The 25,999-nt window shown below is 46.3% G+C and overlaps 1 protein-coding gene across 1 annotated transcript in view; it reads right to left on the bottom strand.

Moving 5' to 3' along the window:
- adam12b (ADAM metallopeptidase domain 12b) overlaps positions 1 to 25,999 on the bottom strand; it is a gene marked incomplete at both ends in the record, with an annotated part of 123,123 nt that overhangs the window by 73,084 nt on the left and 24,040 nt on the right. The window contains one exon of the mRNA XM_083650683.1: positions 22,830 to 22,903. Coding sequence (XP_083506809.1) covers positions 22,830 to 22,903 — 74 coding nt within the window. The remainder of the gene's footprint in view (positions 1 to 22,829; positions 22,904 to 25,999) is intronic.

Below are 25,999 nucleotides of genomic sequence, written 5' to 3'. Positions count from 1 at the left end.
AGAAGGCCGGAGCAGGTGAATTCACTTCAGTTTGAAATGACTTTGTGGTGAGTTCACGAGGGGAGCAGAGTACACGAAGGCACTTTTGCTCAAATTCTCTTCTGACCTTGGGGAACGGAAAGCAAGTCATTTCTACCTGTTTTTTGTTTTTTTAGATAAAAGACCCAGAACGGCTTTACAGATATAAATGTACCAATGACTAAGTCTGTGAGTGGGCCGGGCCCAAACACACAAAGTACATGACGAGGGAGAACTTTGTATCTTGCTCAGATCCAGATAAAACATGCATATGTGTAGCCTACTGTTCAATCACCAAGAGGGTAGACAGTAAACTCATTGAAACTAGAACAAAACTCTCCCTCTCTCTCACTCTGTCTGTCTGACTGTCTGTCTGTCTGTCTGTCTGTCTGTCTGTCTGTCTGTCTCTCTCTCTCTGTGTGTCTCTCGCTCACTCTGGCAGTTAGTTAGCCTAGGTAAACCCAGCCCCCACGTGACCTGCTCTCTCAGTTCCCAGTCACCTTGTGACTGTAAGCAGGGTGAGCCTGAGAGCAGGTCACTGGGGGCTGGGTTTACCCAGGCTAGCAGTTAGTGAGCACGTCGTCTTCAGGGTGGGTGGACCACAGACACCCCGGGCTCTGCAGCGCTGCGCGTCACGTCGTGCCCCGGGCTCTGCAGCGCTGCGCGTCACGTCGTGCCCCAGGCCGGTGAAGCTGAGTTGTGGCTGGCAGTCATCACATCATCAGTAACACAAACGCAGGGGAACAAGTCCAGGCTCGCTGGACTAGAAAGCAGAGGGCCAGCAGCAGCATCAGGGTCGTGATAATGATGATGCGGTGTCTCTCTGTCTCCCTCGTTCTAAAATAACATCGGTTGCGAGGTGGCTATCCAGCATTCATGAGAACACACGAGGGCCGTTGTGAATTTAACAGACACGCGATAATATATTCAGACCTATTTGAGCGTCATCGCTGACCGTACGATCTCTCCACCCATGTGCGCTCGACTCGCTTTACACCGACGCATATCGAAACGCAATGATACATAATGTCGGCGCTCCGTGAAATACAATGTGTGCCGGGGGGCAGTAATATGAGGAAATGATGGTAAATGGCGCGGAGGTGGTGTGGCAAACTCAATCTTAACGTCGGGGGGATCAAAGGGTCAATGAGTGGTCGGGAATACAAAGTATCTCATCAGAAGGAGAGGTTTTGATAAGGTTGATCTGATGCATGTGCTCGCTTTTTCACTCTGCTTTCCGGATCACTTTGCCATATCTAAACACGACGCTGTCTCGCTGGCACTGCAGAGCGGCGCTGCTTGGAACCGGTCGGAACAGATGAGAAATAATATAAAGGATATGGAAAAAAAGGGACTTAAGATGTATTTATGTATCTGCAGCGTGGGATTGTGCATCATTTGCGATGCATTTTCCTCATCTGTGAGAGCATCAAGAACCCACAGATCACTAGAGTCAATTCCTTCCCTCTGGAGATGCCTCCTCCCTCTGGCACGTCTCCTTCACATCTCTCCAATGGATTTTTTTATGTTCCCTCTTTGCAAAGCGTGGGTACCCTTATCTATTTTCCTCCCAGATTATTTTTGATATTGATCCAAGATTTGCTTTTTTACTAGTTTATATTATTATTATTTTTTGTTTGTTTGCAAGGTAAGGATTAAAATGTCATGTTGCCAAGCCACAAATGGGTTTATACAAAACGGACATGCCAATTTTGGTGTGAAACATTCTAAGTGACAGTTTACACACAGGGCTATATCAGTGTTAATATTTCCCTCTCGGTTGTTAGCTAAAAACACAGCCGCTGAGGCTAACAGCGCTGAGAAGCTGTTGAAGAAAATGACCTGTTTCATTGCTGCTGGCCTACACGTCCGGAATATGTAACGCCATAAAAACGATTCCCACACTAAACGGATTTTCCCTCGTTACTGTACGAAAAGCATGATGTCACACTCCCCCCGGACCCTCTAAAGGAACCGGTTGGTCAAAGCAGAGGGAGGGGAACATGTGCTCATCTAGGAAGAGGTCCATGTACATGAACCCGCGCCTGTCATCTAGTGCTCTCTGGCTATGGTCAGAAGATATACTGGAGGCCTGACCTGACTATCTTCGGCAAAGATGACCCTCTGGCTATTATCATCGTCTTCACATTTTACACCACTGATGCTGTCTCTTGCAATGCTCCAAACCTTCTCAGATAAATGTAGGAGGTTTACATGATTGTGAATATGCAATGCGTGGCTCCAGGACTGTATGAATTCTTTATCACCCTAACAAAGGAGTGTAGAATATTATAGATATGGGATGATGAAGGACGGTAGTAACTCAAGATGCCCGCAGGCAATATCGGCACCACTAACAAGCGCTCAACCATAAACTCTTTTTATGTCGGCCGTCAGAAAAATACGCTGCTTCAAAGCATCAACTAATATTATTGTGTTCACTGATGCAAACACTTCCATGTCTTGAGAAGATCTACGTTTAATACGTTCTTGTCAATTTATGGAGCTGAGGCTGCAAATTAAAACCAGTCTCTCACAGCTCCCACAAAAGTTCTCCTTTGTAGTATCGGTAATGATGACCTTAGGTCACCGATTAAAATTTAAAACTAGAAGTGCACTCTGAGAGCACACGCCTCCGCCAAGGCCAATAGTCCAGTCTGCTGTGATATGCAAATCTCCTAAGTCGGACCGGATTTGCTCCAAAATGTAATGGCTTCGTCCTTGGCCCATGGTACACCCTTCCACAAAGTTTCATGGAAATTGGCCAAGCCAGTAGTTTTGTGAAGGTATCCGTTTGTCAAAAACTTTAGTAGCGGTAGATTCCCTGCCTACCAACATGAGGGTCGTAGGTTCGCCCCCCCGTGTTCCCTCCGGCTTGGTCGGGCGTCCGTACAGACACGACTGGCTGTGGCTGTGGGCGGGAAGCCGGATTGGCGGTATACATCCATATATCCAGCACTAGCGCCTCCTCTGGTCAGTCGGGGCGCCTGTTCGGGGCGGAAGGGAACTGGTGGCGAATAGCGCGATCCTCCCACGTGCTACGTCCTGCCGGTGAAGCTCCCCTCTGTCAGGTGAAAAGAAGTGGCTGGCAACTGTGCTGGCAACTGTGCATGTGTCGGGGGAAGCATGGTGCTAGTCTACGGCTCTCCCCAGATCGGCAGAGGGTGGAGCAGCCACTGGGGCAGCAGGGGGAAATTGGCCAAGTACAATTGGGGAGAAAATAGGGGGGAAATCAGGGGAGGGGGGGGGGATAACTTTATTTGTATTCGTCTACATGTCTAGTTTCCGCTAACACCAGAAGCTCTGCTCAATGTTTCACTCGGAAATACACCACCACGATAAGGAAGTTAAATACTTCACAGCATTCCACAAAGTTTGATGATCGATTTTTTCCAGGGTATCGGTATCGAAGTAGAAATTCTAGTATCGTGACATCCCTAGCGGAGATACAAATGAAAATGAACAACATTTACCTTCCCTCCATGTTGCCTGGACTTAGATCTCTTAGAACTTTAATTTGCTGGCACAAACGCCGCTGGGTGATGTGAAGCGCCGTGCCGCCATATTCTCTCATTCCTTGGCCGTTGTTGCATAGCTTCAATGTGGCTTCAAGATCCCGTTAACTGAAAGATCATTTGCGGTTAATGTCATCGGTTGGCCGTTACACGGAGTGATAGCGAGGAGGTGTTTCCTTTTCGAAATGAAATAAAAAGTTTACAGCTATCAGTTGAATTACTAAACGTCCAGAGCCAGAGGAGCAGTTATCAAAGTTATTGCCTGCAAAGAAAAATGAATTTCCTCTCTGTCCAGCTGGATATACTGTAGTGTGTGTGAGAAGAAATAAACCACCTGAGTCGTCATCTTCTTTCTAAAAAAAAAACTACAAATGCATCTCTGTAAGTTGAAGCCAATACTGTGTGCATGCAGTAGCTTCATTAAAAGTTTGGTAACAAAGAAGAATTTTAAACAATCCCTAGAAATAGATTTTGTACAACTGCCCAGGAATGAGATGAACTTTTCCTTTTCTTTTCTTCTTGCCTTTGCTGCTTCTATATAATACACATCCATACACACCGGAACTAATGAGTGGCTAGGGATCGTCAAGGGAGGTGGCCTATTATTATTCATTGAAAAAGAGTAAACAAATTCATAAATGTTATTGTCAGAAGGTTCCTATATCTGTCCAATTAATCTATGGTTGCTCCTCTGGGCAGCCTCGTTTTTTCAGCTATACTTCTCTTTGTCTTCAGGGGAAATATGCAATTAAGAGTCGAGCGGAAATGTATTATTATTTCCTTAAAAGTTTCCCATCTCTTTTATTCTATTATTCTATTTAGTCGTTCTCTCATCGCCCTCTATCGCCCCCTAAAGAAGACACAGAATAAACGACGCATATCAATGTGATTCGATCAGCAGCCCCCCCCCCCGACCCCACAGCGCCTGTACGAGTTGGCCTTTTTAAAAGACTCAAAGGAGTCGACAGACTTCCACCCTCGAGTTTGAGAAGCTTATCAAAGGCAGCACAGTGCCGCATAGCAAGGCCGCTTTCAAAGAATACACACACACACACGCTCACACACACACACCTACACACACACACACACACACACCTACACACACCCACACACACACACACACACACACACACACACACACACACACACACACACACACACACACACACACCCACACACACACACACACACACACACACACACACACACACACACACACACACACACACACACACACACACACACACACACACACCCACACACACACAGCCCCAGACCATCAGCCACCCAGTCCCCAGACCTCTTTAAGCATTGTTTGCCTCCTCTTAAAAAATGTCTCACGCCATTACGCCCGCTCTCTACACTTGTATGGATGCTGCTGCGCTGCATCTTCAATAACATCACAGCATCCAATCTGTCATTCTCCACGCCATTACCTCGCAAACATGGCGCCGCGGACGGAAACTCTGACTCGCCGCTCGCTGATCTGATGGATCGTTTGAACAGGAGGATCAGGGTGAGGAGGACCTGTCACCTGTCACAGGTGCTGCTGATGCTGCGTAACGTGAGACACACCCAGGGAGATGTCACTTATTGGACTGGCGGCGGTGGGTGACAAACACGTGCGCTTTCTGAGTCAATCAGTGCCTTGGTAATGGGTTGCAGTTATGAAGACACTTGATATTCCTCTGATAGCGATCACTAGTGAACAGTTTAGAGTGTCAGAGAGAGACACAGATGCCTTACTGTGTCCTTTCTCCTCCTACCTCATACAGGAAACGTCAAAAACATGTCGCTCGATGCCGAGTCCATAAAGGAACTTCATCAAATGGATAGTTCCGCTCCTTGATGATTGGAAAATACTCGATAAACGCACACCTGCTGTGACCGCATCACAGTATAGACCCTTTTCACGGGGGCCATTTTGTGTCAAAAAGGCAGAATAAACACAGGTGCAAGCAAAACACTAATGAGGGTTTCCAAATTCCCACCATGGAAGTTTGAAACCCTCATTAGTGTTTTGCTTGCACCTGTGTTTACCCTGCCTCTTCGACACAAAATGGCCCCCGTGAAAAGGGTCTAGTACTGCACCAACGAGTGTGAGTGTGTGTGTGTGTGTGTGTGTGTGTGTGTGTGTGTGTGTGTGTGTGTGTGTGTTGCTTGGCAACCATTCTGCTCTTCGCTGAAGTGAACTACATTGCTTGACGGAAGAATGATTGTTATCAATACAGTAACTTATTGCATTTTGTTGCTGTGTTTATTTGATGAAACCTTGCCAGGTGTATGTAGTAACTCTTTTATAAAAGCAATAAGTCCTGCGAGGCAGTGATTTACAGTGGTTTTAGAACAGCTCAGGGGTTTTTAGGCCAGTGCTTCTCAAACGTTTTCACGACAAGGAGCCCCATGGCCAGTAGGTGGCGTAGGACTGCGGCGCAGGCTCAGCGTGCAGCTCGACACAGCTGACGAAGTATAAAAATATAATCTAGTCTGTCTGGAGAGAGTAACAGGAGAGAGTGAAAGCTATTACCAAGTACTGTATATGCACTACATTCTCTCCTTGGGCTAACTTCTAGTCATTGAAATCCCAGTGAAATCACACAATTTACACATTTTGCTGGGGACTCCCAAGCGACCCCCTCGTCAAGCTAGTCAAGAGTAGATCTAGCTGCCATCAACAACAAAAGTCAAGGCTGACCATGAACCCCCATCTGATCAGATTTTTGCTTTGAGATGTTTTATTACACACAGTGTATGAAACCCATGACCAAAATAGTCATACGTTCTGTGATTGTGTTACTTATGGATGGGATTATAGTGAAAATAAAGGATCCCCCTTTTTGATGGGGACCCCCTGGGGATCCCGGGACCCTACTTTGAAAACCTTTAAATGTTTTAGGCTAAGAAACCGTGGCCTCTTGGGACGTATTGCTTTAATAAAGAATGTCATTGAACTTAATGACTTCTCATTCAGAGGGTCGGTTTGTGCTACACAGATGACAGAAGTGCAAAATCACTTTACATCCTGAGGAACCACCTCGTCTCCACACAATACAAATAAAAATAACTTCATTTATTTATGTCTGCTTATTTATTGATCTGCTTATCACACAGAGCTGTTGCTTAAACAAACCCGCCAGCTATCTTATTTTCTTCCTGAGCGGAACTTCCCGCTGGCTTCTGTGTTTACACACATGGCCTGTGTGAGTTAATTGTGCTGCTGTGCTGTCCCCGTGTTTTCACGCTCACCACAGACCTGCTGCACAATAGCAGCACCGCAGAAAACCCCCCTCTATCGCTGGATGTGATGTCATCGACTTCCCTTGCTTCCCTAGGCACATCTGGTTTATTATGAAGACACACTTCCTCTAGTGTGTGTGTGTGTATGTGTGTGTGCGTGTGTGTGTGTGTGTGTGTGTGTGTGTGTGTGTCTGTGTGTGTGTGTGTGTGTGTGTGTGTGTGTCTGTGTGTGTGTGTGTGCTCGTGCATGTGTACAGTATGTACAGTATATGTGTGTGTATGTGTGTTTTCTCTAGGCCAGTTACTGTATGTGGTATGTGTGTAAACTGATGTATGCATGGTATTGTTCACAGTGAAAGCTGTTTGGCATGTCAAGCTGAAACCCATGTGACCTGCCGGGGCTGTGTAAAGCTTCTATCCATACATTATGCATATGTGTTTGCACATAATGCTGATGTGTGTTTATCTGAACCATACTGTGTTTGTTCACATGTGGGCAGATTTGACACAATGGGTGTGTGTGTGAATGGATGTACATCTGGGAATATATGGATAATAACAACAACACCAATCTCAAAATGTTGCAGAGCAGTGGCCTTAGCTCGGGACCGGCAGGCATCGGCAGTAATCTCGGTAATCCATAAAATAATCTGCAGCCTAACATCACCTGTATGAGCTCAGTGATATCCTGACATCATCCATATCAGATGACAGCATCACTGAGAGGGTGAAACAGCTGCTGCTGTGCTGTACGAGGTAAAACACAGTACATTTCTCATGGCTCCACTGAAAAGCCAGTGCAATGCTGAGAGAGAGATATACAGTATATAAATATATAGTATATGGTATATATATATATACGAGATATATATATATATATATATATATATATATATATATATATATATATATATATATATATATATATATTTACTGTATATATAGGAGGCTGTGAATCATGGACAAAGCTATTTCTATTTTTTCATGGCAGAGATTTGTCATTAAAGCTTTGAAACGGACGGCAAAGCTAAGTTAAAGGAGAATTTCGTTTTTTTTTAACCTGGACCCATCTCCTGGCATTAATTATGATTTGGCCACTCACCAGGCGATCTCCGTGGCGTTTCTGGCCGTCCTAGCATTGTTTTGACATCAATAGCGTCCAAGTCAGTTGTAAAATGGAGCTGACTTGGGGCCAAGTGTGAGCCTGTCTTTCCTGCATCTAAATAGCTATTTTTATTCCCGTTTTCGCCAAATATCGTCATAATCTGATCCCTCAAGAACCACCACAGTGATATTTCGCCAAAGGCTGTTTCCTGGAGTCACACAGGGATCAAATTACCTCAAACGTGATCTCGGTCACCAAGTCTCGTGAAGTCCCGCGATACTTTCCTGCTGACTGGCCAAGTACAGGAGGACGCTTTGCGGTGGTGGTTTTAGCGCAACCTATGTGGGGTTTGGCGTAACCTATGTGGGATTCGAAATAACGAAGGTTATGCCAAACCCCACATAGGTTGCGCTAAAACCACCACCGCAAAGCGTCCTCCTGTACTTGGCCAGTCGGCAGGAAAGTATCGCGGGACTTCACGAGACTTGGTGACCGAGATCACGTTTGAGGTAATTTGATCCCTGTGTGACTCCAGGAAACAGCCTTTGGCGAAATATCACTGTGGTGGTTCTTGAGGGATCAGATTATGACGATATTTGGCGAAAACGGGAATAAAAATAGCTATTTAGATGCAGGAAAGACAGGCTCACACTTGGCCCCAAGTCAGCTCCATTTTACAACTGACTTGGACGCTATTGATGTCAAAACAACGCTAGGACGGCCAGAAACGCCGCGGAGATCGCCTGGTGAGTGGCCAAATCATAATTAATGCCAGGAGATGGGTCCAGGTTCAAAAAAAACGAAATTCTCCTTTAAGTTAAGTTAAGTTAAGTTAAGTTAAGTTAAGTTATCCTTTATTTATCCCCATGGGGAAATTCATCCTCTGCATTTGACCCATCCTCTACTAGGAACCTTCCTAGAACTATCAGAGCAGTGGGCAGCCGCAGGGCAGCGCCCGGGGACCAACTCCAGTTCTTTCACCAGTGCCTTGGTCAAGGGCACTGACAGGAGTATTAACCCTGACATACATGTCTTTTTGGTGGTGGGAGGAAACCGGAGCACCCGGAGAAAACCCACACGAACAGAACATACGCAGACTCCACACAGAAAGGACCTGGCTGGGACGGACCGGGGTTCGAACCCGGGACCTGTCTTGCTGTGAGGCAACAGCGCTAACCACTGAGCCACCGTGCCGTCCAAAAGAAAAAACAGCTGCTGAGGGGACAAAGGGGACAGTGGAGGAGGGGTTGGGTGGGAAACGTTATTATGATAAAGTCGACCGTGGCGTGGGCCAAACTGTGTAACAGGATGCGCTTCGCCCAGGAAATTAAACCTCATGACAAATTGTACAGTAATGGTTACAATGTGTCAAAGACAAAATGCATAAGAGTGCATTATTCTGTACAGTTCACACATGCGTTTTATTACGTTGAGGAATCTATGTATAGGGAAATAATGCAACCACTCATGCACACTCTCTCCAGGATGTTTTTCCTGCTGATAAACGATGTCCCAGATAAATACGGCCATTATGCGCCATTAACATCTGTAGCCCCAGTCCCCCATATAAAAATACATAACTTAGAATATGCTTTCCACTCGCCTACACCGAGGCAATAGTTCACCCCACTGACGGCACATATATCACACAGCCTTATTTAAAAGAGAGCGTCCCGGCCTTTTTAAGTATGTTGAGGGTGAGGCTGCAAATGCATCATCACCCCCCCACCCCCCCTGTTCACCTCCCCCTGTTCTCATTTGGAGGCACTTACTCTCTGTAATGCGCTCGAGAACCAAGCAGAAAACTGCCGACGTCTGCGAGAACCAACTGTTCTGCTGCCAGCCAGCAGCAGCCTTGACCCACTCTCTGCACAGCTTATGTGTGTGAGGTTAAAAGCACTGAAAATTGCAAAATGCAATTTGAGATAAATTGAGAAATGCGCACGAAATGAAATTGAGAAATGCGAACGCACGCACGCACAAAAACACCCAACACATCCCGAACATGTTTGAAGTGCCGTGACAACATCCTCGCCATTCCCTCGGCCCCTAAAAATAGCTCTGGAGCAGCGAACAAACAGGTATGATGTCATATTATGCTGATATACTGTATTAGTGCAACACATGAACAAAGTTGATTCAACTGCCTCATTGAAATTGGACAAATCCAGAATAAATTTGGATACATGCATCTTTGGCATAAGTCATTAAAATGCTTTGAGTTTGGGGCTTTAGTAATATATCAGAGGGGAAAATGTTCAAAAACATAAATATTTATGATATCCAAAAATCATTCTAAGAAACAGGATGGGTCCAGCTACATAATTGCATGAATATGTAAATCACGCCGTGCAATCAGCCACTTGACTTCAGGTCAGAAGTATGTGATTCTTGCTTCAGGGCCAGCAGCAAATCCTTGCTGCTCTATTGCTGGGTCAACATAACTGGCTTAACACTCATCTTCCCCACTGATCTCTGGATCTGGAAAATCAATCAGGGTTTTAGGGAAAGACGGAGGGAGGGGGAGAGAGAGGGAGAGAGAGAGAGGGAGAGGGACGGAGAGAGAGAGAGAGGGAGAGAGAGAGAGAGAGGGAGAGAGAGAGGGAGAGGGACGGAGAGAGAGAGAGAGGGAGAGAGAGAGAGGGAGAGGGACGGAGAGAGAGAGAGAGGGAGAGAGAGAGAGGGAGAGGGACGGAGAGAGAGAGAGAGGGAGAGAGAGAGAGAGAGGGAGAGAGAGAGGGAGAGGGACGGAGAGACAGAACCTAAGATAGTGAGAGACTTAGAGAAAAGAAGACTTTGAGAGAGACTGAGTGAGCTTGGCTCTGATCCCACCGGTCAGAAAAAAGACTGCTCTAATCTTTTCTCCGAGCAACACCTAAGCCTCTCTCTCACACACTCTCTCTCTTACCCCCTCTCTCTCTCTTCCTATCTCTCTCTCTCTCTCTATTTGTCCTTCAAGACTGGGCAACTTTTCCCAAGGGCACTCCGCATTATCCACTCACTCTCCAGCCACCCCACACCACTATGCACTAATTAAAGATGGCAGGAGGCAAAATGCGATCACCGTGCGCCTGTATAAAGCTTAGCAACTTCTGAAACTACTATGTCATCGAGGAGGGGGGGGGGGAGAAACAGATCGATTCTAAAATCTGCAAACACTGAGCTGCTGCTGCTGCTTGGGAGAGTTGTCCTTCACGCACGCACACACAAATGCACACACACACACACACACACACACACACACACAAACAAGCACAAACACACATACACACACTGCGAGACAAGGATTGCAGACTGCAAAGTATTTGGTTTGTCAACCTGATCCTGGCAGAATGCCACACCAGGTCAAATAACCACTGCAGCCGACTGGAATAAACCTCCTGCATCACAATCACAATAGGTAAATCACATGACTTTTCTTCTTGCATTGTGTTGTGATAGACACAAATGGGCTGCTTTCATGTAATAATACACATGATATGGGACACACATTTTCTCTGTTGTGCTGTATCGCTATGGGACTTACATGGAATAACTGGCATAAATAGTGAACAAGCGAAGCAAATCAACCAACCAGTGAACCTTGCTTGTACTGTAGGTCAGGGGTTCCCAAACTCTTTCATCTCGGGACCCAAAAGATACATACTGGGCCCTATTCTCCCACAAGCCTTCGGCGCTAAAACGGGCCTTAAACGCAAAAAAACGTGCCTTGCGCCTGTTTTGGGACGATATCAATATGGCTTTACGCTGCCAAATGTGCTTTAGGCCGAATGGGCGTGGCGCAGTCCCAGAATGGGCCAGAGTGGGCGTGTCGGCCTTAAATCTCGGCGTACTGCTATCTTCGCACCTGGCGTAAATTTAGCGCTTTGCGCTTTTGAAAACCAGGCCTATTCAGAGTGCGCCAGTTGCGCGGAGCGCTCCCTTCTGGCTCTCTCCCTCCCCTCTGGCTCTCTCCTCTGTCACCCTTCTCTGTGTCACTCTCTCCCTCTCTCCTCAGTCTGACAGGCACCATACGACTGTCTCTCTCTGACTCCCTCGCTCAGACAGACACAACACACGTCCTATAGGAAATAGCAGTTGTAAGTTCACTGCCTGTGAATGTCCCAGCATGCAATTGGGTACTCCATTTCGCTACTAAATAGCAACCAAATGAGGCGAAATAGATATAAAAGGTCGATCTAAAATAATGTGTAATGGTAACACAGCCTGCAATTGTAGAACATTTCAATATTGGACCAAATAAAACATCGAAATTAAAACACCACCCTAAGTGAAACATATATGCCCTCCTGGGCCTATATATATCTCTTGTCGATTTAATGTGATTTAGATAAGTGTTAGCGGAACGCGCTTCGGAACGTGCTTCAACTGTCATGTGCTATACTGTGATGTCCGCTCCAATAACTTGGCCCTACTTCACATTCAGTTTTACAATAAAAGTATATGCAGTATTTAAACTGCAGTTAGATTGGTTTGAGAAGCATAATAATATGGAATAATAGCCTATATGGAGACAGACAGACTGGATGAAGGGGGGGGGGGGCAGAGCGCTTGGCTTCTGTCTGGTTTTGCTGGAGCAGTGGAATTGGAGCTTAAAAGGCAAGCGTGCGATTCGTTTATTGCACTTATCCAATGAGCATGATGGTGCATAATTTTACGCTTAAAAGGCGTGGTTGTAATGCTTTAGGCTGCGTCTAGCGCCAAGACCAAGATATCAAGTGCGCTGGTCCACGCCCACTGCGCCAGGCGCTCGGCGTAGAAACTAGGCCGATGCAACGATAGGGGCCTTTGTGTCTCCCTGGCTGTGACCCAAACTCACAAAAAACATATGCTAATGGGTTGCCATGACGACCAATTGGTGACCCACCCCCCCCATACTTAGGCAAACACTGCTGTAGTAGGTGATTGGTCTTTGACCTTGTAAGTGCAAATGGATTGTGACAGGCAGAACAGAGAGCTTTGGCATCCAAAGTGAAGAGGCACTGAGACTTGGCACCAGAGGCTACGTGCACGTGTTGTTGTGTTGGCACCAAAGAGCAGCCTCGGGTCCAACGTGGCCCCCTGGTGGCTTTAACAAGGTCTCAGGTTGCATGATGACAGAAGAGCTGGTGTCTCAAAAACGCACAACACAGACAGATCATGTGCACCATGCATGGATTAAAGAGCTGGGTAAGAGATTGAAAATGGCCGCCTATTCATTCGAACGTAAGCTGATCACCAGCGCATGAAGCATTTTGAAGGGGGGGTTTCTTCTTCCTGGTTTTACCTCTGTGATGTGCGGCCCACGGTCATGTGCACACGTCTGCTGCCCTGACGTCTGCTTAGGGCTGGATATGGGCAAGAACCTCACGATACGATACGTATCACGATACATGGGTCACGATACGATTGTATCACGATACATGGGTCACGATACGATTGTATCACGATACATTGTGATACCATACATATTGTGATATATTGCAATACTCTACATAATTTACTGAAAATTTAAAAATAGAGCTGCAAATACAACTTGCTGTGTACCACCCAGGTAGTGTAATAATATGTACAACACTTTATATTGATAACTTAGTGGACAAATTGAGTCAAAACTACAGAGTGTTGAGTGTGTTACTGAATGCACTGAAATAAAAAAGTATTCTTATTGTGTCCCTGAACAGATGGCTGTGCAAAAAATCGATATGGCGATATATCACGATATTAATAATTGTTCTGAAATATCGATATAGTATTGCGGGAAAAAATATTGCGACATATTGCCGTATCGATTTTATTGCACAGCCCTATGTCTGCTTACGTATTATTGAACAATGAACAAAGTTATAGTGGCCAGAGCTATACAGAGAGAGAGGGAGCTCCAGAAAATGGCTCTCGGTGGCTTCTGAAGAAAAATGGACGCCATAATTTAAAACTTCCTAATTAAAAGAGTAGTTTTTTGAATTTGAGTTTTACAGCTGCTTCTTTCCCTGTGCATGTGGATGGGGGAAAACCCCTGGGCTGCGTCACGTCACTTGCAATACCGAGCTCGGCCACCATGTTCAATTTGCCTCAAGGCTGAGACCTGGCGCCTGGGGGCTGATGTGCACAGACAGACACAAGCAAATGAATACACTCTCTCTCTCTCTCTCTCTCTCTCTCTCACACACACACACACACACACACACACACACACACACACACACACACACAAAGAGTCAGACATGCATGCAAGCACAGACAGGGAGACAACATCACAGGAAGAAATAATCACAGTAAATTGATCACATGGGAACAGATCGAACAGAAGCGAAGTGAGTGAGATGAGTGCGTCCGACAGGCAGAAGAAGTCACACGCTGATGTGTTGCTGCTGGTGAAGTCTCTTCTGAACATCCCCCGCTAACAGCACATCTAGCTTTCTGACCCCACCCACACGCAGGTCATGTAGGTCAGCGCAGGTTTTCTACTGAGGCTGTGAGCAAACAGCCATCATGACTCACTATTTACACTAAAGCTGTTCCAAGTCTTTTTTTAATAGCAGCCATTAGGCATTAAGAGGTGACAGGCAAACGCGCCCAGCGGGCAAATCTTTTCAATACAAAATGGCGTGGCTGAAAGTCAGAAGCACATATAGCTCAACTTATCTCACGCTCGTGACAGATCCAATTAAAGTGCGGAGGAGACCTGCGATCTCTCTCTGTCGGGCCCGGGCCCGGCCCTGAATGAGTGTACCGGATCATTATAAACCTCTTCTGTTGTGCCACATATTGAGAGAGATCATTGCAATGTCAGCCCTTCATCTCCACGGTGTTATTGAAATGGGCTGCATCTTTCTTTGCCGTATAGAGGAACCCAGCGGAGGATGTTGCCGTGGCGATGTTCTTTGTCACAAACGTAATGATGTTGTATGTTGCTATGGCGATGATGTTCTTTGTCCCAAACGTAATGATGTTGTTATGATGTGGCCATGTGTTTCAAAAGAGCTCTTTCCTCTCTTCTTTCCTGTCACAGAAGAATGAGAGGAAACGTCCTTCTGCAGGGAGTTATGGCTAAGCTACCATTTGAACAAACCCAATGCATTATATTATTATTATTATTATATTGCCAGAAGAAAAGCTTTATTAAAAAGCTTTTTAATGAAAGCTGGATGGTTAAAGACTTGCTGAATGGGATGATTGTGAGCCTTGCAGTAAACAACACAAGTGATGAAATGCATTATTAAAAGTGCTTCTGTGTATGTATTGAATATGCTGTAAGCTGGGTTTTGCAAAATGGTTCAGTTGCTAACATCATCTAGCAAGCCAAGCCGTTAATAACTTTAATAATAATAACTTTACGTTATTGTATTCCTAGAAGAGATGGTAAGAGCACCAAATAAAATACAAAAATGAATTAGGTCTAATTAAAGCTTGAAATTGGGCACTCACTCTCCGCTGCTATACAATAACACCAACTTTAGTGACGTCTTAAGGCTAATTTCAATAATGAAGACTACTCAACCAACGCCCAGTCCAGGTTATATCACCCATCCATTGATATGCATGCCCCTTTCATTCATGCTTCTCTCCTTGTCCATTCACAGTGTCCCACGCTCCCTTTCTCTGGCCAATATCCAATCAGCTCAAGCCACTCCATTCCCCTCGCTTTTCTGCTGGCCATTCACCTGACCACCGGAGTAGTATATCAGAGTCCATGTTTTTTTTACTATGTCGTAACTCACCTATCTGTGCTGTCACCCCTCAGTTGCTGCTGACCATCACCAGAGCAGTTGTTTTGCCCCACCTCCTCCCCTGACCACCACCAACGTCATGACTCCTGAAGAATTCCCTATGGCGGGATTCCCTCTCCTATATATCACTGACGTCCTCCTCACATCTCAGGAGGAGCGTCATCATATCATGGACGGCTCATCTCAAAGTCTCACCTATTTTAACCGTGAGACCCGCGCGGTTCCCAGTGAAAATAGACAAGCAGCAGCTTGGCTCCTGCTGGGTGTACTGGAAGGCAGCACAGCAACGCTGTCCGTGTGGACACACAGGCGTGCGAGCCGCAGCACTGCCCGAATGCATATGCCTTTGTATCTATAGATATTGATTTTTTTTTTATTTTTTTTCCATTTCTGCATGGTTATAATATATTTGCATGATAGAGATGTTAATATTTCTGGTGGGCTAAATCACGTGTGACTTCAGTGCTGTTTGGTGCATTGGGCACGTGACGTCATGCACGTAGCAGCGTGAGCTGTGATTGGTCTACTTTTGTGGGGACAGACATACAGACAGACAGACAGACAGACACATGGACAAACCCTGTTCTAGATGGCGCGGGCCACAGCCTGTGGCGACGCTGGAAAAATACTGCTAATTATAGAAAGATTTCACTGGGCCTACCCTGATTAAAATCTACATCTTTTGCGCACGCACGCACGAACACACACACGCACACACGCACGCACGCACCCACACACACACACCTGCTCACACAAACACGCACGCACGCACGCACGCATACACACACACACACACACACACACACACACACACACACACACACGCACACACACACACGCACGTAAGCTCCTTGGTCTCCCAGGCAGTGCTATTGAAGTCCTTAATCAAGACAAATGTGGAATGTCCCGTATAGAACAATCATTAATCATTACAGCTACATGCTATAGATCACTGCTATACATCAAAGTCTGTCCAGCTGTTTGCACTGTACAACATGTCAAGCCTTAAATACTGTATATCACATTGCCAATCCCTTCACTAGTATATCAAAAAAACATGACAGGTTGTTGTTAGCGAAACATTTTCCATTTTTCAGTCGCGTGCGTTATGTTACCTCGTTTGCTCTGCTGTAAAAAGGCATATATGGAAACCAGAGGGTAATATATAATGGCAAAATAACTGTACAAAAATGGTAAGGCATCGAGATGAATCTTTGAATTTGACATCAAAAGAAGTAGTGGAGGATTGGAGGCTCCACCCACCAAGTCTTATAACATTTCTAAAGTCATCCTTTGAATACACTCAGCAGCCACTCTGCTCTCACAGCCTGGCTGCTCAGTAATGGCGTGAACAAAACACGGCTTGGGAGTGAGAAAAGCGGAGTGGAACAATGATGTGGTGGCTTGTTGTGAGCTATAGGAGGGGGTACATGAGGCCACCGCAGGCACATTCTGTACACTTCTTTGGGAATAAACGAGGATCTGGATTCAGGAAAGAGGCCAGTCATTTCAAAGCCCACGTCCCACAGCGTGCTGCTGCTGTTGCTGCTGCCCAGGTACAGAGCCGACAGAGAGCCAGAATCAAAGCTAACAGGAAGAACACATAAGCACCGACAGAAACTACAAACGGACCGTTCTTGGCACAAACATTTCCATATTATGGAACATTTTGAACCGGGCTTTGCAGGGCTCTTACTGGACTACTGTGATACACTTGTGTTGTGATATACCCCCGTGAAAGTTACATGTACGCGTCTGGGAAATAGATTGTTAACGCAGAGTGGGCAGCCCCACTCACCACCACTTGTCTTTTGTTTTCCAGACAGCTGGAACAGGGAGGCGGAGTTAAGGGGGACACAGGAGAGAAAGCGAGGGCACAGGCGGGGCTCCAGAAGCCACTCAACCACTCAACCCCCGACTGTTGATTGATTGGTGTAGTTTTGATGTTGTATAATCATTCATTCAATGACTGATCAGTCAGTTGTAGTTGTCATAGACTGTGTTGCATAGTTGATTGCTCTATTGCTGACAAAATGTGTTATTGTAAGTCGCTTTGGATAAAAGCGTCTGCCAAATGACGTAATGTAATGTAATGTTGAGTAGTGTTGTTTAATGTATTTGATTGTTTAAGTTGCCCGCGCACACACACGCGTTCACACATGCACACATACACTCACTCCACTTGTCCCATACAAAGGACCACAATGGAAACAAGCCCTTGGGCTTTATTGTGTTTAATTCCTTTTGATCAATATTTTTTCTTGTATTGTCATGCACAATCATGTATTTATTGAATCAATAAAGATATCAATCAATCAATCAATCAATCAATCAACCCCCGACTGTGTGGCCAGACGGGGAAATCAACCACTCGACCCTCCCGACTGTGTGGCCACACGGGGAAATCAACCACTTAACCCTCCCGACTGTGTGGCCACACGGGGAAATCAACCACTCAACCCCCCCGCACGCACACACACACACACACACACACACACACACACACACACACACACACACACACACACACACACACACACACACACACACACACACACAATAATTATCTCAACAGGGATTCCATTCTGTCTCTGTGTATGTGAATGGATACACTCAGCTCTCTCTCTCTCTCTCTCTCTCTCTCACACACACACACACACACACACACACACACACACACACACACACACACACACACACACACACACACACACACACACACACACTGTTGATTTATCTCCTCAAGCCTCCAGTAGAGCTTGCCATAGCCAAGACAACTTGGGACAGGGCCAAGAGGCGGGTACCAAACAGCAGTTTATTAATTGGATCTGGTAGCCTGTTTGTATTGGGCAGGCTGCAGGACCTAGATCACTTCACATAGGGCTTGGACCAGGTGTACTGTGCAGAACCTAGATCACTTCACATTGGCCTTGGACCAGGTGTACTGAGCAGAATCTACATCATTTCACATTGGCCTTGGACCAGGTGTACTGTGCAGAACCTAGATCACTTCACATTGGCCTTGGACCAGGTGGGCTGTACAGGACCTATATCATTTCACATTGGCCTTGGACCAGGTGTACTGTGCAGAACCTAGATCACTTCACATTGGCCTTGGACCAGGTGGGCTGTACAGGACCTATATCATTTCACATTGGCCTTGGACCAGGTGGGCTGTACAGGACCTATATCACTTCACATTGGCCTTGGACCAGGTGGGCTGTACAGGACCTAGATCACTTCACATTGGCCTTGGACCAGGTGGGCTGTGCAGGACCTAGATCACTTCACATCGGCCTTGGACCAGGTGTACTGTGCAGGACCTAGATCACTTCACATTGGCCTTGGACCAGGTGTAATGTGAAGGACCTAGATCACTTCACATTGGCCTTGGACCAGGTGTAATGTGAAGGACCTAGATCACTTCACATTGGTCTTGGACCAGGTGTACTGTGCAGAATCTACATCATTTCACATTGGCCTTGGACCAGGTGTACTATGCAGGACCTAGATCACTTCACATTGGCCTTGGACCAGGTGGGCTGTGCAGCGGTGCCAAATGTGTTAACCGACTCAGCAGATTCCAGCAAAATAGGATGAGTGCTTACAGTAGACCTGCCATAACTCAACGAGGCATAAGAGGCAGCCCTAACAGCACTTAGTAAGCTCTTAAGTTCTCTGCACCTACGCTTTTGCTTAATGCTCACTCTTTCAGAACACCAACACTTAAAGGCAACAACATGACTCATGTAGAGTGTGTGTATAATTGCACTGTAAGTACACTCCACCTTTTCCCCTTAATTCGACACTTTTGAAAAGGTCAAACTAAATTATTCAATACATTTGTTCATATCAGACTGTAACACCGCTCGCTTTTATTGCCACTAAAAAGCAGCAATAATAAAATTCCCCATGCATGGAGATGGAAAGAATAAAGCCTGAGTGCAATTTTGTTTGACATGCGGCGGGCGACCTCCACGACTCCGTGCCTCTCCTGCATTTCTAATGAAAGGATGTCTTGACTTCCTCATCTCTCTCTCGGTCTCTGGCCCAGACAGGGCGGCAAACACACACACACACACACACACACACACACACACACACACACACACACACACACACACACACACACACACAGGTCAGAGACCACCTGTTCTGTGCTGGCTGAACGTGCAAAGTGATATCAGAGGACACATCTGGCCTGGCGGAGGCAGGGGGGGTGGGGGGGAGCAGGCCGGATGGGAATGGTAGCATGATGCTAACGGGTGGGTGACGGATCACTCACAGCTGATGATACCGGGGTCAACTGAGGTCAGGCGGGCGACGAGGGGGGAAAGAAGGGTCAGTCAGGAGGATCATGTTTTTCGTAAGAAGCATGTGATTTCTGGACGGGGGGGTGGGGGGGGGATTTATATGATAATAAACTTTATTTGTATAGCTCCTTTCAAAAGATACATTACAAAGTGCTTCACAAGATTAAAAAAACAAAAACAGAATCCAATCCAATAAAATAAAAGCATTATAACATACAACAATAATAAAATAAATTTTAAATCATTTTAAATTTTAAAATAAAAAAAATAGTAGCCATAGGCGGCAATTAAGTAAAATATAGGATAAAAAAAAAAGAATAGATACAGGAAGTTGTAACTGTGTTTGACCGGTAAGATAGTGTGACTGTCGACACACTTGGAAGAGCAGCTTGCGTTATGGGTGAGCTGAGATACGACAGGAGGAAGAGTAGACTTTATGTAGGCTACTACATCTGCTTGGATAACAAGCGACTGTCTGCTCAAACAGTCTGCTGAAATCTCTCCGCTGCTCAAACAGTCTGCTGAAATCTCTCCGCTGCTCAAACAGTCTGCTGAAATCTCTCCGCTGCTCAAACAGTCTGCTGAAATCTCTCCGCTGCTCAAACAGTCTGCTGAAATCTCTCCGCTGCTCAAACAGTCTGCTGAAATCTCTCCGCTGCTCAAACAGTCTGCTGAAATCTCTCCGCTGCTCAAACAGTCTGCTGAAATCTCTCCGCTGCTCAAACAGTCTGCTGAAATCTCTCCGCTGCTCAAACAGTCTGCTGAAATCTCTCCGCTGCTCAAACAGTCTGCTGAAATCTCTCCGCTGCTCAAACAGTCTGCTGAAATCTCTCCGCTGCTCAAACAGTCTGCTGAAATCTCTCCGCTGCTCAAACAGTCTGCTGAAATCTCTCCGCTGCTCAAACAGTCTGCTGAAATCTCTCCGCTGCTCAAACAGTCTGCTGAAATCTCTCCGCTGCTCAAACAGTCTGCTGAAATCTCTCCGCTGCTCAAACAGTCTGCTGAAATCTCTCCGCTGCTCAAACACAGTCTGCTGAAATCTCTCCGCTGCTCAAACAGTCTGCTGAAATCTCTCCGCTGCTCAAACAGTCTGCTGAAATCTCTCCGCTGCTCAAACAGTCTGCTGAAATCTCTCCGCTGCTCAAACAGTCTGCTGAAATCTCTCCGCTGCTCAAACAGTCTGCTGAAATCTCTCCGCTGCTCAAACAGTCTGCTGAAATCTCTCCGCTGCTCAAACAGTCTGCTGAAATCTCTCCGCTGCTCAAACAGTCTGCTGAAATCTCTCCGCTGCTCAAACACAGTCTGCTGAAATCTCTCCGCTGCTCAAACAGTCTGCTGAAATCTCTCCGCTGCTCAAACAGTCTGCTGAAATCTCTCCGCTGCTCAAACAGTCTGCTGAAATCTCTCCGCTGCTCAAACAGTCTGCTGAAATCTCTCCACTTTCCATTTGTCCCCTTACCCGTCATTTCACATTCCTTAACATTTCAGAGGAGTGGGGCTGTTGGACGTGGGAGAGAACATGGATATGTGCGTGGGATCACAGAGACAGCATTATAGTCAGTATCAGTGGATAATATCAAAGTGACCCGGGTACGTTTAACATTTTCTATATCCCCGTCGAGGGCTGAATCTCCCAGGTCTAATCTGTATTTGTTCCAGCGTTCCAGCTGTGATAGGCCATAGGGCTCTGCAGTACACTTCCTCGCCACATCTATCAAGCTAACTGTCACTATCTGGATCCACAAAGCCACAGAGTGAAATATGAGGCTCTGTCTCCACGCGCTCCCCTGGATAAGTAACGCTGGCAGAAGCAAGGCCTGAGTCAGCAATGTCATTCTTGCGAGACTGTAAATCGCCCCAGACATGTAACCTGGGATTTAAGCACTCTTTCTTCTGCACTCCTACAGTGCTCTGGATCGTACGGTATCTCGAATTGTTTGTGCGTAAGTGTGTGTGTCTGTGTGTGTGTGTGTGTGTGTGTGTGTGTGTTTTGTCTAAAACTACAATTTTATAAACTCCACGTGAGCCCCGCCCCCCCTAGCTTCACAGTTATTTTCCACAGAGTGGAGGGGAGTGGGCTGATGAGAGGAGAGGGATAAGCAGAGGAGAGAGACAGTGGAGGACAGGACAAGCATGTCCTCCTCACCTTCTATATTAACGATATTAATCCTCACAGCTCACTCCTGCCTTGTTCTTCATCAGCTTTCATCTTCCTGCCCTTCAGAAAGACTGAACCATAAAAGAGGTCTATCACTACTAGAGGACATTATTACTTTCTCCTTCCTTGAAATATACGATATCATCGCGCGGACCCGTGCAACTTCCCCCCGTCTTGCATATTGTAGCTACAACTCTAGCCAGTCATACTGTAGCTGAGGGCAACCTGTGAGTTTGTCTGTTTCATTAACATTCAAAAAAATACCGTTTTTCTCCCATTTTCTCTTTCTCCCAATTGTGATTGGCCAATTCCCCCCTGCTGTCCCGGTTGTTGCTCCACCCCCTATCTGGGGAGAGCTGCAGACTAGCACACGCTTCCTCCGATACATGTGCAGTCGCCAGCCACTTCTCACCTGACAGCGAGGCGTTTCACCTGCCGGACGTAGCGCGTGGGAGGGTCACACTATTCCCCCCCCCCAGTTCCCCTCCTCCCCGACACAGGCGCCCCCGACCGACCAGAGGAGGCGCTAGTGCCGCGACCAAGACTCACACCCGATCGGCTTCCCACCCGCGGACACAGCCAATTGTGTCTGGAGGAACGTCTGACCAAGCCGGAAGGTACCGCTGCCGGGAATTGAACCGGGGGCCCCGCCGGTGGTGGCCGAGTGCTCTTGCCTCTCTACACTACCCAGACGCCCCCGGGCTCCTTCATGTCCTTTTGTCCACCACAATGAGTAGAGAAAGAGTAATGACTCTGAAACGGAAGAGGACTCACTCGTTTTTCTCCAGCACCAGGACCAGCTGTTCACCTTCCGCACCGACCAGCAAGCGGAGTGACGCAGGAAAACTCTGAAATACAAACAGATGACAGGAGTGGTGAGGGGGTCGCCCGGGTCAGGGGTGAGGGGTCGCCCCGGGTCTCACCCTTCCTGCCTGACGCACGTCAAGCTGTGTGTAGACTACGGGTCAGCGTTTACTACGGGGAAGCGTCACACGTACTGTGACACGCTCTGTATACAGAGCAGGACGTGACAAGGCACGCCAGTGTTGATGAAACAGGAAGAGAGCGCTCATGTCCTGCGGTTCCCAGCAAGGTTTATGCATGGCACAAAACTAGGGATGCACGATAAATCGGCAATCATATCGGTATCGGCCGATGTTAGTCATTTTTTAACATATCAGTATCGGTCCGATGTTGCAATGTTAATATCGGTTATCGGTATCAGCCAAATTCTTCACATTGAGATGAAATAATGCAGTAAATCTATGATTTATGGGCTTTTACAAATGTTTTTGAAATAAAGAAATGCATTACTTTTTCAAATTCAGCGTTTACATGTGTTTTTCAGTATGTACAAAATTTTATTATCATAGAAATGTGTTTTTATACAGATTATATCGACATCGGTAAATATCGGTTATCGGCCATAACGGCAATGTTAATATCGGTTATCGGCATCGGCCAAAATTTTCTTATCGGTGCATCCCTACACAAAACAAAGCAGGTGCCATGGACTCTAAATGTACAACATATACTTACAAGTGAGATAGGCTCTTTTATCCACGGCCATTTTCTGTGAATAATGTAATGCAGTAGAGAACCGCAGCAGGGATAAGTTAACATCGCGCTGCTGGGTTCCCTCGTCTCAAAGTCAATGGTAGTTTTGTAAGGGGATTTTGGTTAGATGCCTGGAATAAGGTCTGTGGTTAACAAACGTTTATGAAACTGAGACGTTTGTGTTCAGCATGCTAATCTTCACAAAGGAACACCACTTTTATGGTTTTTGAAGTGTAAATGCGATTTCCGAAAATCACGATCGCCAGAAAACGCGTTTAGTTTTAGGACTCATTCCTGTGGCTGTTATTAACATTATAGATACATACATAGAGGCTAGGCTCTGCAAAAAAGATACTAACCTAGTACATGAGAGACATCACACAATTATTGTAGGTGGCTTCTGCTTTGGTGGAGACTGTTTGTATTTCAGTGCAGGAACAGTTATGACGACTATTTGCATATTTCAGTGCTAAATGACACAGTAATTTCTTCATTTTCAGCACTGTTGATTTATAGCTGCAAAGGCCCATGGGAAATGCAGGTCTGACGCAGCAGATTTCTCTCCCGATTTATGGCAGAAACAAATAAAAAAAATCAAAAATATTTATGCATGTGTGCACTAATAGTCCTGCACACACACACACACAATCCTAAGGGGGTGATCAAAATCAAAGTGCTCGCCAGACGCCTGCGATGCAGAATGCCTCGACACAGTGTCATCTGAGTGCCGGGAACAATACCCATCTGGTAGGACAAAAACAACATGGAGTCATGCCTCACGTCAGTGCTGTTATCAGAACACACATCATGCCCCTCAGGCCTCAGGTCAGTGCTGTTATCAGAACACACATCATGCCCCTCAGGCCTCAGGTCAGTGCTGTTATCAGAACACACATCTGTTCCCCTAGAAAAATGTTCAGGCCTGGAGGGATTTTGAAACGTACCCCGACCGCAACGGAGGAGGCCCTTGCTGGCGACGCTAAACTTTTAGCTAACCTGTTCGCATCTACAGTATGTTGGCAATGGCATCCCAAGTATCATCATACTATTATGGGATGTGATGCGAACAGTTGTATTATGGGATGTGCGTTTCCCAGGCAACGACACACGTTGACACATTTTGGAACACGCTGGCACGATGCTCCTAAAAGCAAAATGCGTATTGTTTTGAATGATTTGGCATCTTCTATTACTGTCAACACTGTCAACACCAGTATTGTTGTATTGTTATAATATGCCATAAAGGTTTATTGAAATTTTGGGGAGAGCAGGGGGGGGGCGGGGATTTTTTTCTTAATTTCTTTTGGGCCTGGCGGGGGCGTCCTTGGCCTGGCGGGCCCGTCAGGCCTCTTTAATGGTAGGGGAAACACTGCATCATGCCTCAGGTCACTACTGTTATCAGAACACACAATGTGGGGAAGAAAAACAAGAAGACAGAGAGAAGAACAATAAGCCCAAAAAAGAAACGGAAAAAGATTCACATATCCAAAGAAAAGAGACAAAGAAATGGACCGACACAACACCTCAACATTGAGAAATGGCGATAGCTGAACATGCATATCTTATCCAGCCACCTCCTTCACCCATACAACCCCCCCACACCCTCCACACACACACACACACACACACACACACACACACACACACACACACACACACACACACACACACATGCACAAAGGGAGACACTTGTCCCTATGAGATAACAGCAGGACAAATGAGACTACACAGAGTCCAGGGTGGCCTTCAGCTCTACAGGTATCTGTGAGTCAGTGTGTGTGTGTGTGTGTGTGTGTGTGTGTGTGTGTGTGTGTGTGTGTGTGTGTACGTATATGTGTGTATCTGTGTGTGTGTACGTATATGTGTGTATCTGTGCATGTGCAAGTCTGTGCGTGCGTGCTCGCGCGCGCGTGTGTGTGCGTGCGTGTGTGTGTGTGTGCGTGTGCGTGCGTGCGTGAGTGTGCACAGTTCACGTCAGGTCACCCGATCAGCAAAGACTGTAAGTAATGACTCTGCAGTTCTTTACGGCTCCTCGGTGACCTTTTATTGGCACAATGACCAGCCAAATAAATCTCTTATACGGGAGAGGGATAAGTCTTAGTGCAATCTCTGATAAGGCAATCACTAGCTGCCCCAGCGGTCAGTTTCATTTGGGAAGGTCGGTTTGCAGATAGCCTACTGTAAAAGCCCCCCGCCTCTCCTGTGCAGAAAGACACTACGTCAGCAGTGGCTGGTGGTTGAACCTGTCAGATGGAGTTGATTGGGTGGTTAACAAACGACTCCTCTTTAATAAAGCGAAAACTATTCAACTAATTAACATCGCTGGCCTCCTCGCACCGAGATTAACGAGACTAGCGTAAAGCTGGAAATACCCGGCTCTCTCCGCC

The sequence above is a fragment of the Poromitra crassiceps genome (assembly GCF_964638095.1).
Source record: "Poromitra crassiceps genome assembly, chromosome: 14".
In the NCBI taxonomy this organism is placed as follows: Eukaryota; Metazoa; Chordata; class Actinopteri; order Beryciformes; family Melamphaidae; genus Poromitra; species Poromitra crassiceps.
This window is presented reverse-complemented; position numbering and strand designations above follow the sequence as displayed.